General features: G+C 42.0%; 1 protein-coding gene across 1 annotated transcript; it reads left to right on the top strand.

Annotated features, from left to right (window-relative positions):
• Window positions 1-6,624: 6,624 nt before the first annotated feature.
• LOC147892608 (adenosylhomocysteinase) lies at window positions 6,625-9,677 on the top strand. The gene is made up of 4 exons (XM_087386926.1): window positions 6,625-6,762; window positions 7,206-7,940; window positions 8,578-9,114; window positions 9,223-9,677. Exons 2-4 carry the CDS (start codon window positions 7,230-7,232, stop codon window positions 9,430-9,432), a joined length of 1,458 nt encoding a protein of 485 aa, XP_087243052.1. The 5' UTR covers window positions 6,625-6,762; window positions 7,206-7,229; the 3' UTR covers window positions 9,433-9,677.
• The last annotated feature ends 5,139 nt before the right edge of the window (window positions 9,678-14,816 follow it).

Below are 14,816 nucleotides of genomic sequence, written 5' to 3' on the forward strand. Positions count from 1 at the left end.
CATAACCGGGGTTAAGGCACAATGACCTTTAACCCCCACAACCTCCCACTTAAAGGACAATGTGCCTTTAAGGGAGAATAACTAGTGAGCATACTATCCAATGCCCATCAATACACGACAATACTCAAACCGCTGACTAGGTAGACTCTTCGTCAGCATATCTGCAGGGTTATCATCTGTATGAACCTTGACAAGCTCTATGCGCTTGTCCTCAAGTACCTCCCTGATGAAATGGTACCTGACCTCAATGTGTTTGGTCTTTGCATGAAAGACCGGATTCCGTGCTAGCTGAATAGCACTCATGGAATCACTATGCAATGACGGTACACCTGTATGAATCCCCAAATCTCCCACTAGCCGATCAAGCCATATAGCCTCCTTGCAACCCTCTGTGGCTGCAACAACATACTCAGCCTCTGTGGTAGACAAAGCAATGCACTTCTGTGCGCGAGACATCCACGACACTGCACCACCTGCAAAGGTGAACACATAACCAGAAGTGGATCTCCTACTATCCACATGCCCTGCATAGTCTGAATCTGTGTACCCAAGTACACGCATGTCTCCTTTACCAAAGCAAATGCACATCCCTTATTTGTTCTTTCCACAAAGAAAAGTTTGTCCCATCAAACTTTTTAATGCTGAAAAACTCCTTTTCAGACATGGAAGAGGATGCCATGATGCAAATAAAGCAAAATCCCAAATGCTAGTACCTGCAAGAGAGAATCACACCAAATACTAGGTGCACCAAATGTGTATGCCACAATAGACTGAAATATCACCAAAGCTCAAAGCTCAAAGCATCAAAAGATGCATCTGACTCATGTGCATATACTATGCATCCATATGAGCAAATCTGGCCCAAAAGAAAATGCCAATAAGTGCCAAATGACTCAAGCATAAACACTGTCCACTGGCATTTGCATCAATAATGTCTCATCCAAGAGAGCATAGCACTATCAGTGCGTCACCTGCAATGTGTCAAAGCTGTCCCTCAGCATAAAATAGCATCCATGTGCAAAGCGTCCATGAAAAATAGCATCCCACAAGGTAATTTGGGCCTATCAGCGCATCCAACAAGGACCGCAATGCATCCAAATGGCCTATAAATCATCCATTGCAACCCAATGCATACCACGAATGAGCGCACACTGCTCAAACTACAACCAGAGTGATCTGCATAAGGTATGCTCAAGAAATCATAGTCCCACGGTAATGAGCGCTACTGAAAATAGAACCTGAGATGCTTCAAAACATGGGCGCCATTGCATAATCGGACTCAGCAAGAAAATCTGCAAATATCTCTCTTCTGCCAGAACTCCAAAATCCCAACCGATGAGTGAGAAATGGGAGTCAACACTTATCCACTGCCATGTGGCATAAATCTAAGGTTTCAAAACCTTAGTATGAAAAATGCATAACAGAGAGACGAAATCGAATACACAGAGATTTATAACTCTGAAAATCCTCCACCAAATCACGCAAGAACTGATAGGTAGGGGTTTTTGGGCGTCCGGAACGCAATGGGACAGACGGTTTTGGAAACCGTGGTCTCAATCACTGGGTCCAACACATGGACTGAAAAACGTTTTTTGAAACAGAGCTATCTGTAAACTCCACCGGAGTGCAAATGATGAGCAACATAGAAGTTTTAGGACCTCCTGAGTCCACCGGAACTGACAGATCTGCAAATGGTTGCTCCAAACTTGAGTTCCAACACCCGGGCAAAAAACGCAGGAATTGACATAGTGAGTCAGAAATCCACTAAAATGATCCCAGATTCAAGAATGAAGGTGTTTCCAAGCTCCTGAAGTAATGTGGACACCAAAAGCAAGCAATAGTTGCCTCCACAAGTCAATACGGAGTCTCTGTCATCGAACGGAACAGGGAAAAGCTCAAAAAACGACTTTTTCTTTGAAAGCTCTTAACAGGCTCTCAAAACCACTTCGCAAAGCCAAAGTGACTTTTCCAAAGGTTCCTCCAAGGTCTCTGCACACTCGGATGCAAGTAAAGTCACCCACAAAGCTTCCCACAGAGCTTCTCCTTCCTCCCACAGAGCTGCTGAGCTTCAAGCATTCACGCACGCTCAGCTAGATCACCCGGGCTCTGATACCAGTTGAGAGTGCTCTCAACGGAAGCAAGAACGGAAGAAGGAGAGAGAGAGACAGAGAGCCACACAAGTTTGGTGGGTGCAGAACCACCCTAATCTTCTTTTTCATTCATTTATATATGTGTTTGAGTATTGTACATAACCGGGGTTAAGGCACAATGACCTTTAACCCCCACAATTCATGGGCTTCTTTAGGCATTCCTTGACAAAGTGGCCAATCTGCTTACAAATAAAACATGAGTCCGGGAAGGGGCCAAATTTGGCCTGTTACGCGATTGACAGCCCATCTGGGAAGGTGATTTCGATGTAGTCCGGAATTGGATGAACATGATCCCATAAAATCGAGGCTCTTTTGCGACCAAATGACGCTCTAGTAGCAGACGGGATAAGCAGGACTTTCCCAACGTGGTGGCCTTTTTTTTAAAAAGGGAGTCGCCCAACCAAGGAGGCAAATTAGGGAAATCCACCCATATTGGGCACTTGTGATAGAGGAACTCATCGACAGAAAATGTAGCGCTCCGAGGAATGACAAGCATTGATGCACCAACGAACATATAAGACCTACCCAATGTGTCATTCCGGAGGAATGAACCAAGAAAAAGCCTCTTCCAACAAACCTCGCCACATACGCCGATGTTGGGATATCACATTCAAACACCAAGAACTAGTGGAGCTCTTCCAATGAGGGGACACATCCAGTGAAGAAAAAATAAGCGCTCCCTCTAGCCAGCCGCTCAAGCTTTGGCCTAATATCCTCCACTTGAAGCTCGCATTGGATGGGCCTGCCTCATATGAACCTTTTGTTGAGACTTCCCTTGCTTGACGTGCCACCTCAGCGTGTAGTATCTTCTTAGCCTCCTCCACCTCCAGGAGAGTGAATCTCACTGCAACTTCTTTGCCAAAACCTCCATGTAGGACAATGAATCCACATCCTCCTTGACCTGAGCTCTTGCATCTTCCTTCGTGGCAGACACATCCCTCGATGCACTGCTCTCCTCACCTCTTTCTGCACTCATTGCCCTCCCACACTATGAATCACTTCGCCTTCTCTTCAAGGAGCTACAACTCCCATATGCTACCTCGCAGGGTAGGTAGTCACGCTACTCAGCAACCACCACCTCTTGCTGCGTGTTCGAAGCTCCAACCACCACCTCTCGCTAGTCCAAAGAGAAACCGGTGACCTTAAAGGATTTAATACTTATGGAGTGTAATGCTTTTCCCATGAGCAAGTAGTAAATGGAGCGTGTATCCTATAGTGATAAATTTAATTCTATTTGAGAATTGTTTCAACATACAATATCCTCTAAGGTTGCCTTAATTGGGGTACAATAGATGTTACATGCAACTGCTTTATTTCTTGCAATTTTGACATTATGGGAAGATAAGGGGTGAAACATAACATTTCAAATAGTATGAAAATGCATATCTTACATAGGAACTCAAACAATGAACATTGGTTCGCTTTTTTTGGAAACATCAGTTGTTGGTTCAATATCCAAGAGAACATTTGCATCTCTTTTTAAATACAGTGTTGTAGTAGAATCACCTGTGTCATTGTTCATCCCATTCTCCTTTTACAAAATTTAAATATGGAGTATGTTACCTTCACATTGTCGACTTGAAAAGTTGCAATGGGGGCACCATAAGATGTCACCATCCAATATCCACCTTTGAACTTCAAGTTTGGGCATTATCCAATGCAAATAAAGTAATATATATGAAGTGAAAGCTTCCCGAAAGGCAAAGTTTTCAAGCCCTTTTTGAGTTCTTCAATGTATAGTGTTCGAACACATTTAAAGTTCTCATTATTTCATTCTCCCTCTTATTCTATTTTTCAACGTGGAAGACATCACTATCACCTATTTTTCATATCCCTGATTTGACAAATCTAATTCTTTGGATTGAGAAAACATCTTCATAAGTCAATTTCTTTGTTGCAAGATTCACACACCTTTGAAATACATCTCAAACATGTGCAAATGAACATGAAGTCATTAATCATATTTCATTTTATGTTTCCTTTGTTTATCTCTTTAGATGATTGGACTCTGATGCGATTTACCTTGTATACCAACATGATTTTAAAAAACATAAAATAACTTAATCATTTACAACATATACATGTGATTTTGTTTCATGATTGCATCAATGCGAATAGTTTCCTTGATTAAAGTGCAAGTTACTAAGAGGAAGCTTCATGTTCAATGATTTAGAGCATTGCGTGTGTTGTTATTATGGATGCATATTGGAATAGAAGTCATTGGAGTTGAGTTATATTCGACACTATTTAGAAGAAACATGTAGAATTAGAAAGTAAATTCTTAACTTATGGAGAGTAGGGGAATGCCACTATAGGAACAAAAAGCTTTACTCAATAGCAAACCCTTGAAAATAAGAAGCCATTTTCTCTTGGTTGTTTACTCATTGTTTAGCATATATATAAACAAATTGTATACGTTGATTGTTTTTGTGTTTTCAAAAGGTTTTTATGTTAATACCACTTGATGCATAAATTGTGGGAACTAATGGAATGAAACGACCTTGCATAGGTTAGTTTGAACTAGTTATGTTAAGCTTATTAACGTAACAAAATAGTAAGTGTAATAGCCCTTAGTCTCACTACAATTGTGTCTACTTGAATTGGGATGGAGGTACACTTGTTTTGTAGATGAGGTGAGAGGAATAATCTCCATTGCTTTTATTTATGTTGTGGAAAATAGCAAATGCAATATATTATTTACATCATGGGGGCAAAAGGATTGATTGAGTGGTACACTAAGAAATAATTTATTCATGAAGCTCGTATTACATGTTAACCTTACATTCCCCCATCAAAGACTGAATGGTGACTTGTAATGATATGGGACGATAGACTTTTGTAAAGTTACAAATGCTCGACAAATATTTGTTTGGTAGATCGACATTCGGAACCCTTCCCTTAGTGCAATACTTTTGAAATTTTATTGAGAAAGTAAACCCATAATGTTATAGGATTATACATGCGAATTAATAGATGAAGGTGGAAATGTGAGATGAATGTAAACGAGCAAGCATTGGATCCACTAGGATCCATTAGTTGTCATAGAGTTGTCATATAAAGGTTTTAAGGGGGTAGGGGAAACTACTCGCTCTAGTGTTTGGGGTTGTCGATTTGTCATATGAGAGTTAGGAGATCTACCTTATCGAAACAATGACCTTACCTATGGAGTGAGCATGTGGCAGGTGCTTATTGGTAGATGAAAGAAAGAAAAAGTGTGAGGTCATCCATGACTTCAAGTACACTTGTTAACTTGATGGTCGTGGTTATTGAGTGAAAAAATGGGAATTCTAGGGTTGGTAGCCTAAAGTGGTTGTGTTAGATGGTTATGCTGGGGCCGACAATGGGGAAGATTTTGGACTACCAAGGCCTTCCCCTAAATAGTGGGTTGGCTCACACACATGCCTTCTCACCATGAGGCTCCATTAGAATATTTGTAAGAGCCATCTCAATGAGAGGCTACATGTTGATGAGTTGAGATCTCATTCACAACTTGTAATACTGTTGGTTTTATGAGATGGTGCTAAGCTCTCTTTTTGTGTAAGTTGGATGTAGATGGATTGCATGACATGTAATATGGTGGATTACAGCTCTCTTTTTGTGTAAGTTGGATGTAGATGGATTGCATGACATGTAATATGGTGGATTACAGAGTTGTATATTTGGGTGACACGACATGAGATTTAAGTATTAAAAACCAAACCCCACTTTGCAAAGGGGGGAACTAATGTCATTGTTAGAATAAGATAGGATCAAAGTTGGTTAGAACATGTGGGTATTTGATGGATTAAGGTGTTATTAAAAAAAAACTCACCTACTCTTTTTGGCCCTATCGAGGGCACCTGCCTTGGGCCTATGCTTCATGTAGTGGGGCCGCCACCTGTGCCCTACCATTGGGTTTCTTGACATCCACAAATTAATGTGTTTCAAAAGTGTAAGTAGTTACTGTGAGCGAACAAGGGCCTCTCCTGCAATCAAAGCTCAATTTCTCGGCAACATGCCACTTCTCAATTTCCAAGGGCTAGGATGTAGCCATTCATTGCTGTTCTGCAAGACCATCGATAAGTTGGTGAATGAGTGTGCTACCAAATTCACAAGGCTTCGAAGAAAGCATGTGGGCATGATAGCGGGTGGTGGAGAGAGTGATAGAGAGCAACGAGAGTCGGACTAGAGAGAGAGTACTGTGAGATGGCGGCGGCGGCTAATGGGGGGGGATGAAATCAGTGAATGGGCACAAGGGTTACGATGGACAGACCAACGAAATGGAGACCTACATGTACTGCTTATGGGAGAGGGAGGTCCCTTGGTACTAACAAGTCACATGTCTAAAGACTCTTATGGAGGAAGAAGAAGAGAGTCGAGGTGAGGGGTTGTTAATAAAGGGAAGAAAAGGAAGAAAAAAGCGAAAAAAAAAAAGGAAAAAGATGTAGGAATGTGTGTGAAGAGACTTGAAGGACTTTTTTTGTCCCCCCCTCCTCTTCTTCTTCTTCTTCCCAAAAGGGTTTAAAGAGCTTCCGCCATAGCCATTCTCTCCAAGCTTTTTTCGCCATAGCCGAGCTCCGCACTCCTTCATCCTCCCTCTCGGGCTTCTGCTCCAGCTTTCCCTCCCCCCCTCGTAAGTCCTCTCTTCCTCTTCTTTCCTGTTTTTGTCTCCTCTCCCTTCTTGCTCTTGCTCCTTTTCGTCCTGCATTTTAGCTTATTGCGCGCTTTTTGCCTGCTCCTCCTGCTTTTCTGTAGCATCTACGCCTTGCATTTTGGTAGCATCTACGCCTCGCTTCTTCTTTCCTGCTTCTTTTCTGCTCCTTGCATCTGGATCTGATGCGTTTCTTCCCTGCTTTTCGACCTTGTCCAGCTTTGAGCTCTCTAGACTGCCTTTTGGTAGCTGCAGGCAATATGCAATTTGTATGCTCAGTGGTCGCATTGAGAAATTTTGCGCACACTTTTAGGGCCCGATATCCGTCTCTTTGCATTGTGTTTTGTTCATGCATTTTACGAGCCGAGACATAGCTATTGTCGTCTTTGTGGCTTTCGTGTATCTTAACCCCCTTTTGTTTTCAGCTGCTCTTCGCAGGTTTAGCAGCCATGGATCTCTCCGTTCAGAAAGGCGCTAAAGGATTCGAGTACAAAGTCAAGGACATGTCACAAGCTGACTTCGGTCGTCTCGAGATCGAGCTTGCTGAGGTTGAAATGCCTGGTCTTATGTCTTGTCGCACCGAGTTTGGGCCTTCCCAGCCTTTCAAGGGTGCTCGTATCACGGGATCCCTGCACATGACCATTCAGACCGCCGTTCTGATCGAAACTCTCACCGCTCTCGGTGCGGAGGTCCGTTGGTGCTCTTGCAATATTTTTTCCACGCAAGATCACGCGGCTGCTGCTATTGCGCGTGACAGCGCTTCTGTCTTTGCATGGAAAGGAGAGACGCTCCAGGAGTATTGGTGGTGCACTGAGCGAGCTCTGGACTGGGGTCCCGGAGGCGGACCGGATCTGATTGTCGACGATGGGGGAGACGCAACTCTGTTGATTCACGAGGGTGTTAAGGCTGAGGAGGCTTATGCCAAAGACGGGTCGCTTCCCGATCCTTCCTCTACAGACAACCCCGAGTTTCAGATTGTCCTGACCATCTTGCGTGAGGGGTTAAAACAAGACCCCAAAAAGTATCACAAGATGAAGGATACGCTGGTTGGGGTTTCGGAGGAGACGACAACTGGTGTAAAACGTTTATACCAGATGCAGGCTAATGGATCTCTTTTGTTCCCTGCAATTAACGTGAATGATTCAGTGACGAAGAGCAAGGTAAAACTATGCACTCTTTTCAGCTCGCACTAGTCGATTTCTTGCCGCGATTATCTGTTGTCACTAAGCTTTGTCTGGTTCATGTTATAGCGCCAGTGGATTGTGGCTTGTAACGTCGTTGGGAAGATGTTGCATATGAGATGCTTGGAATGTGTCTTGTCGGAAGGGTGCATTCTTATGATCATCATGCATTTGCCTTGAGATGGAACTCCAAATCTGTTATCCTAAATTTCAAGTCATCTCTTAGATTCTTTCTTTTATTGCGACCGTTCGAATGTAAAACAGCATTATCTTGACTGCTTTATTCTTTGAAGTTTGGGAGATGACGTTGGATGACTACACCCGAACTCAATCTTTTGTAACCTTGCGGTGTGCAGCTCGTTCATGAGATATTGTTTGCCTGAGTTGAAGGCTCAAGTTGTTGGCATATAATGGATGGATGGTATTTGTTCTTGTCTGGTCGAGTTGAATCCAGCTGCAGCTAGTGTTACTCGTTTCAAAGCTGTGCATTGAGAGAGCCGATGTTGTTGGTCTGCTGTGGTGGTAGTGCACATGGACTAGAAGGTGTTCATCTCTGCTGAGATTTCTTCTGCATTGCGGCTTAATGAAAATTACCTTCGTATCTTTCTTTGTGCAGTTTGATAATCTTTATGGTTGCCGCCACTCCTTGCCTGATGGACTCATGAGGGCCACTGATGTGATGATAGCGGGGAAAGTGGCAGTTGTGTGCGGTTATGGGGATGTTGGTAAAGGTTGTGCGGCTGCTATGAAAGCTGCTGGAGCCCAGGTGATTGTTACTGAGATCGATCCCATCTGTGCCTTGCAAGCGTTGATGGAGGGTATCCCTGTTCTGACCCTTGAAGGTGTTGTTGAGACTGCTGACATTTTTGTCACTACTACTGGTAACAAAGACATTATTATGGCTTCCCATATGAAGAGGATGAAGAACAATGCGATTGTTTGCAATATCGGTCACTTTGACAATGAGATCGACATGCATGGACTGGAGACTTATCCTGGAATCAAGAAAATAACCATTAAGCCCCAGACTGATCGCTGGGTATTTCCTGAAACGAAGTCTGGTATCATTGTCTTAGCCGAGGGAAGGCTGATGAATTTGGGTTGTGCTACGGGACACCCCAGCTTTGTCATGTCATGCTCTTTCACCAATCAGGTGATGGCTCTTCTATTGTCTTTTTCTTTTGCTATGTTTTTGCAGTGCAGTCTGTATCCTTGGAGAAACTGTGTTTTGGTATATTTTTGACAGCTGCTTTGTTATCAGGTAATTGCACAGTTGGAGCTGTGGAAGGAACGCAAGTCTGGCAAATATGCAAAGCAAGTGTATGTCCTTCCCAAGCACTTGGACGAAAAGGTTGCTGCTCTACATTTGGATAAGCTGGGTGCCAAATTGACAAAGCTTTCCCCAGAGCAGGCTGCTTATATTAATGTGCCAGTGGAGGGTCCTTATAAGCCTGCTCACTATCGCTATTAAAAAACAATTTTGTAGATTGAATAATTCAAAATAGCTACCTGTCATTCGCAGCACTAGAGCAAGTTGGAAAAGTGCTCATGTGGCTGCTTTCTTTTTGTTTTTCTAATCAAGCATAGAGCAAATGTATCCTGTCTGAGCATTTGTTAATTCTGTTTTTATAAACCAGAGCTCTTGTTTAGTATACCATTCAGAATGTTGTTTCTATTTCAAAAGAGTTAAAGAGTATTGTGAAGACCATCGACTTAGCTTAGTGTCCCACACTGTGTTTTAAGGCATTCTGGATCATGAATAAGTGGGTTTAGCATTTATGCGAACATATTCTTCTTGAATGGCAAGAGCGATTGGTCTTGTAATGGGTTTTGCACCCATGCCTCGAATAGATGGAATAGCTACATGGAATAGATATTCCCTTAGTCTAGAGAATTACTGCCAATTGACTAGAATGGGAAGCAAATATTTGTTGGTAGAGATGTTCCTCGGTAACAATATTGCAAAGGGAGCCTTGGGGGAAAATAGCTTGACGCCACGATGAAAGAAAAGATTGAATGCATGCCATTCTCCTTTAATGAAATTGAAAGGTCATCCCCTTCTAGACCCCATAGATATTAGCTCCTCCTTCCTTCCTACTTAATGAGAGGAAATTATTTTATCTTTATGAACAAGAGAAACGCCCCTTGTCCCTAATGAGAACCAATATTTTTGTGGGCAAGTATGTAGACCAATATTTTTGTGGGTATGTAGATTTAAATCTTTGGCACCCAATTCGAATATGGGTGTTGCCTTGTTGTGCCAGGATCAAACACATGCACGCATGCCATTCCTTGTTGCCTCCACCTCTGCTACTCAACCTAGTCTTGTGTCATCTTTCCATCCCCCTCTCTCACTGTATTTCGTGCCATCTTGCTTCCTTGCCATCTCTCGTTGCCTTGGCCTTCTCCACCTCCACCTCCACTTCCCCCTTTACTATTTCTACTCCCCCTCCCCTCCCCTCTTGTCCGGTCCCCACTTTATTGGGTGCCACACACACGGACATAGCCATGCCTTGCCTTGCCTTGTTGCCTTCATCTCTCTTGCGCAACCCTAGCCCTATGTCATCTTTCCACCCCCCTCCTCCTTGGCTACCTTGCTTCCTCGCCATCTCCCCTTGCCTTTTCCTCTCTGCCTCCACTTCCCCCCTGCACTATTTCTACTCCCCCTCTCCTTCCCTTCTCTCTATCGAGTGCCACTAGCAAGTCCCCCCTCTATCCCTTGCCATTTGTCGCTTGATTTACCCTCTCATCTCATGTACTTTAAAGTTACTTTGGACTAGGCTAAAGTAAGATGGGTTATGTAGGTTAGATTAGGTAAGCATAGGGTAGGTTAGATTCGATAAGGTTAGCAAATCTTCTAGTAGGTATTGGAATTTTCTACTCTAAAATAGAAAAATCTAGGGCTTGGAATCATGCTTACGAACTCAAAAAGGGAGTGTTCAATGGAGGAAAAGCTCACAAAGGGAGAGGAGAGATGAAAATGGAGGGCCAAGAACTTGGAATCAACACATCTCAATTGTATTGGTTATATCACCTTCATCAAGAGGGATGCCAAAAGTGATCCACAGAATACAAGAGGGGTGAACACCCTTCAAATAGGAAACTAGAGTTTTATCTTCTAATCCAAATCCTATCTAATACTCTCATCCATCATTCATGTGGATGTATATTTAAACCACTCCAATCACCTTGATGTGTAAATCTTAACACCCTGCCTTGATACAAAATGGTGAAGTATTGCACTAACATTAGGTTATGTTAACTAAGGGAGGACCCTTTATGAGTTAACTAAGGGAGGAGCCTTTATGAGTTATAGGCTTATTACAAGGTTTTGAATATAATCGAAGGCAGGTTAATTTGGAGTCGATTAATGAAGATGATTATGGTTGTCTTTATATAATTGAAGACATGATGTTGATTTGACAACTCACTACTTAAGGAGAGTAGTGAGTTGATGAATGAAGATGACTATGGTTATACATAAATTTGTATATGAATTTATATATGTTCTTACCAAAGTCATTCACCGCAATGTGTATTTTATTGCACAGAGAGATGATGTGTGCATGAGGACACAAACGTAATCAGAGTAAAAAACCATGTCTATGATCTATAGAGACCTTGCCAAAAGAATGGACCAGTCTATAAAGCTTAGCATAACTATGAACTATAGCCTTTGGATTGAATTTTCTTCCATTAGTAGGCTCTTGATTATCAAGAGATGAATAAGGATATAAAATAAATGAAAAACTGTCAAGGAACAAATATCTCCTTGAAATGCTTTAAAAAAACTTAGAAAAGTTATTAACACCCAAAAGAGGAAACAACTATTGCTAATAATAGCCTTTTGAGCCATTAAAGCCAATGAAATAGAAGAAAAACTAAATTGTGAGGAACAAACATCTCCTTGAAATGCATAAAAAAACTTAGAAAAGGTATTAGGGTGCAAGGGATTAAAGGGAACATTGCACTAGGTAGGAAAAATACACGGTAGGAGAGTCTCAATGGTTGCCAAGAATTGTTGAAAAAAGGTAGTGAAATAAGTTGGTCAACGAATGAGGTGACTAGCATTATAGCCTTAGGAAAAACACCTTATGAGGAATGTGCCACCTTATGAGGAATGTGCCACGTGTAAGGGTTATGAAACCTTAGCCAAAAGAGGTTTTCTGAGAGTAGTAAAAATGTGAACTTCATTGTCCTCGTTGATTCAAAGAGAGCAAGGGAAATCAAGAGAATCGGCACAATTGCCGCAAAGCTTAATGCTGTGAGAAAGGAACCCTCCACGAACAAAGAGCCCCACAAAACAACAACAATTAAACAAATCTACAATAGAGGAATACAAGGCCTCAACAGGAAGAAATTCGACGACTAGCAAAGTATCAAGTAGACCTCTTGGTATTAATGATCTCTTTGAGATCAATACCAGCAAATTGACAATCAGGCTTGGAGTTGTTGACGCATAGCAACATCTGGTAACTGTTGCCACTTGGAGAATAAACCCCCCAATCAAAATATCAAGGAGGCAATCAGTAAAAAACACCCTAATGAAGGTGGCATAAGAATTTTATTGACGAAGTAGAACCGAACTCCACCAACTAGTAGGCTCAAACTAAATCTTTTCCTCATTAGCACCTTGGCATAGAGTAAGAAATGCCCATAGAAGCATAAGAACATTGGCACGAGGTGCCAAGTGCATTGCCCTCGAATATGGGTAAATATATGAAGTCATCAGGCTACAATTTTCTTTTTGGAAAGTCTCCTTTCCATGAGTAAAATTCAATCTTAGCTTAGACATGGCAAGTTCTTCATTGCTCTAGTGGGGCAGTGCTAACCAAATCAATGGACGAGATAGCAAAAAATATGGTAAAAGATACATTCAATCCATAATAATATTGAACAATCATCCTAGAAACTTGAACAAAAATGAATGGATTTTAGTTGCGAACGATGCTATTTGATTAAAAAATGGTGATTAGCCAGTAGCACCAAAATAGAAATCATTTGACACCTTGAACAACCATAGAGCTCCTAGTAAGGGTAGGAATCTGAAATGGCAAGACTTTAGAAAGGGGAGGGAGCTTTATGCTTTGATACGATGTTAAAACATGAATGGAGTGCTCAATAGAGGAGAAGCTCACAAATGTAGAGGAGAGAGGGAAATGGAGGACTGCACAAATGGAGTCAACACATGAAGATTGCATTGGCTATCATCTTCCTCGAAGGGAAGGTTAGAAGTGATCCACACCATACAAGGGGGCTGACCACCCCTTAAATAGGAATCCAAGTCCTCATGCTATAGTCTAATACCCTCATCTACCAATAAGATGTAAATTTAACCTCTCCAATCACGCTGTGTATAACTCTCGGCAGATTATTGGAATTATGTAGCATTAGATATAGACTTTAGAAGAAAGTAGAGCCATTTGTAAGCTTGTTTTTAAAGAAATTGGCATTGATAAGGGCGTTAACAAATATATCCTAGTAAGCATTCAAGTTGAACAAATTAAACGTGTTACCAACAAGGGAAAGTCATCTTTCGAAGGTGTGTACATAGATGTCCATGAGCTTATGATAGGCTTGTGTTTGGAGAACAAGGGCAAGTCATCTTTTGAAGGTGTGTACGTATATTTCCATGAGCTTAATTGCATTGTGCTTTTTGCTAGCTCTAAGCGGCACTATACAACATAATTGAATTAGAGATTGTAGTATTTAGAATAATTAATCTTTAAGATATCACATACGAGATTATTCTTACATGAAAAGAGAAATGTCATCAAGGATATTAATGTGGGGACTTGTGGGTAATAAGTTATCTGGTTGATAACATGGAAGGTTGTGTGAGTGCTTGTGTAAATAAGAGTGGGGGGATACTATGCTCTCTCCTTCTATTGCGTGCCTCCAAGCCTAGGTCTTCTATGACTTAGGGAGGAGCCCAAAATTTTTCAAGAGCACTCTAATTCATTGTAGGCATATGTGATATACATCTTGCTAAGAGATGTTGGATGAACTCTCGCTTGGTGCCTTTACTTACTACTTAATCTTCACCCTTGTTACTGCTTAGAATGCATGCAAAAGATTTTGTAATGTCTTGTTCAACTCTGTTGATGTACTCCATCAATGTACACTTGATATTAATGTTAAAGCAGAAGACAGTGTGGACCCTATGGGCCATGTGAGAAGGGGATGCCACATGGCATAAACCCAAGAATATTCCACATACAAGGTGGGCTGGTTGATGCTCTAGGTATATAAGGACCATAAGTGAGGAGGCCAATACCTCGGGTGTGCAGATGTACACATGTGCATGTGTGCACACACAGAGACACTTTTTCCTCTTATATCTCTAAATTTCTATAACTTCCTCTTAATTTTTTTGGTTTTTTCCCATTCTGCCTTTTTCCCCTATTTCTCCTTAATTCTTCGCTCCTCTACCTCGACTATTCCTCTCCCACAACCTTTTCATGTTTCTACTGGACCCGACCATTCCCTTCCATACTCACCCCCCACTTTGGATCTCCTTCTATTTAAGATTCGACCTCCCTTTCTCTAACTTCGCCACTCCTATCCAGTTAGTTCCATGGTCCACCATTCGGCTAGCCTTCGACTTTCTAATCTCTGCCTTGCCTACTTTGATGCCACTCCCAACTCATCTATGGGATCTGTGCCTCCCCGTGGCTGCTTGTCGTCTTACTCTCAGGAGTTAGTATCCTAGCGCTACCTTCCAAAACTGTCCACGGCTTCTGCTCCTTACCAGTTGTGCTCGTGTTCTCCTGTAGAATCTTTGATGGCCGCATGCATGCTTTATCCCACATCTCGCGCCTCGTGTGAGAAAATCTCCCCTGGTTATACTGCTAC

This window comes from Dipteris shenzhenensis, chromosome 16 (genome assembly GCF_047967505.1).
Source record: "Dipteris shenzhenensis isolate YYH24624 ecotype China chromosome 16, Dip_SZ_1.0, whole genome shotgun sequence".
In the NCBI taxonomy this organism is placed as follows: Eukaryota; Viridiplantae; Streptophyta; class Polypodiopsida; order Gleicheniales; family Dipteridaceae; genus Dipteris; species Dipteris shenzhenensis.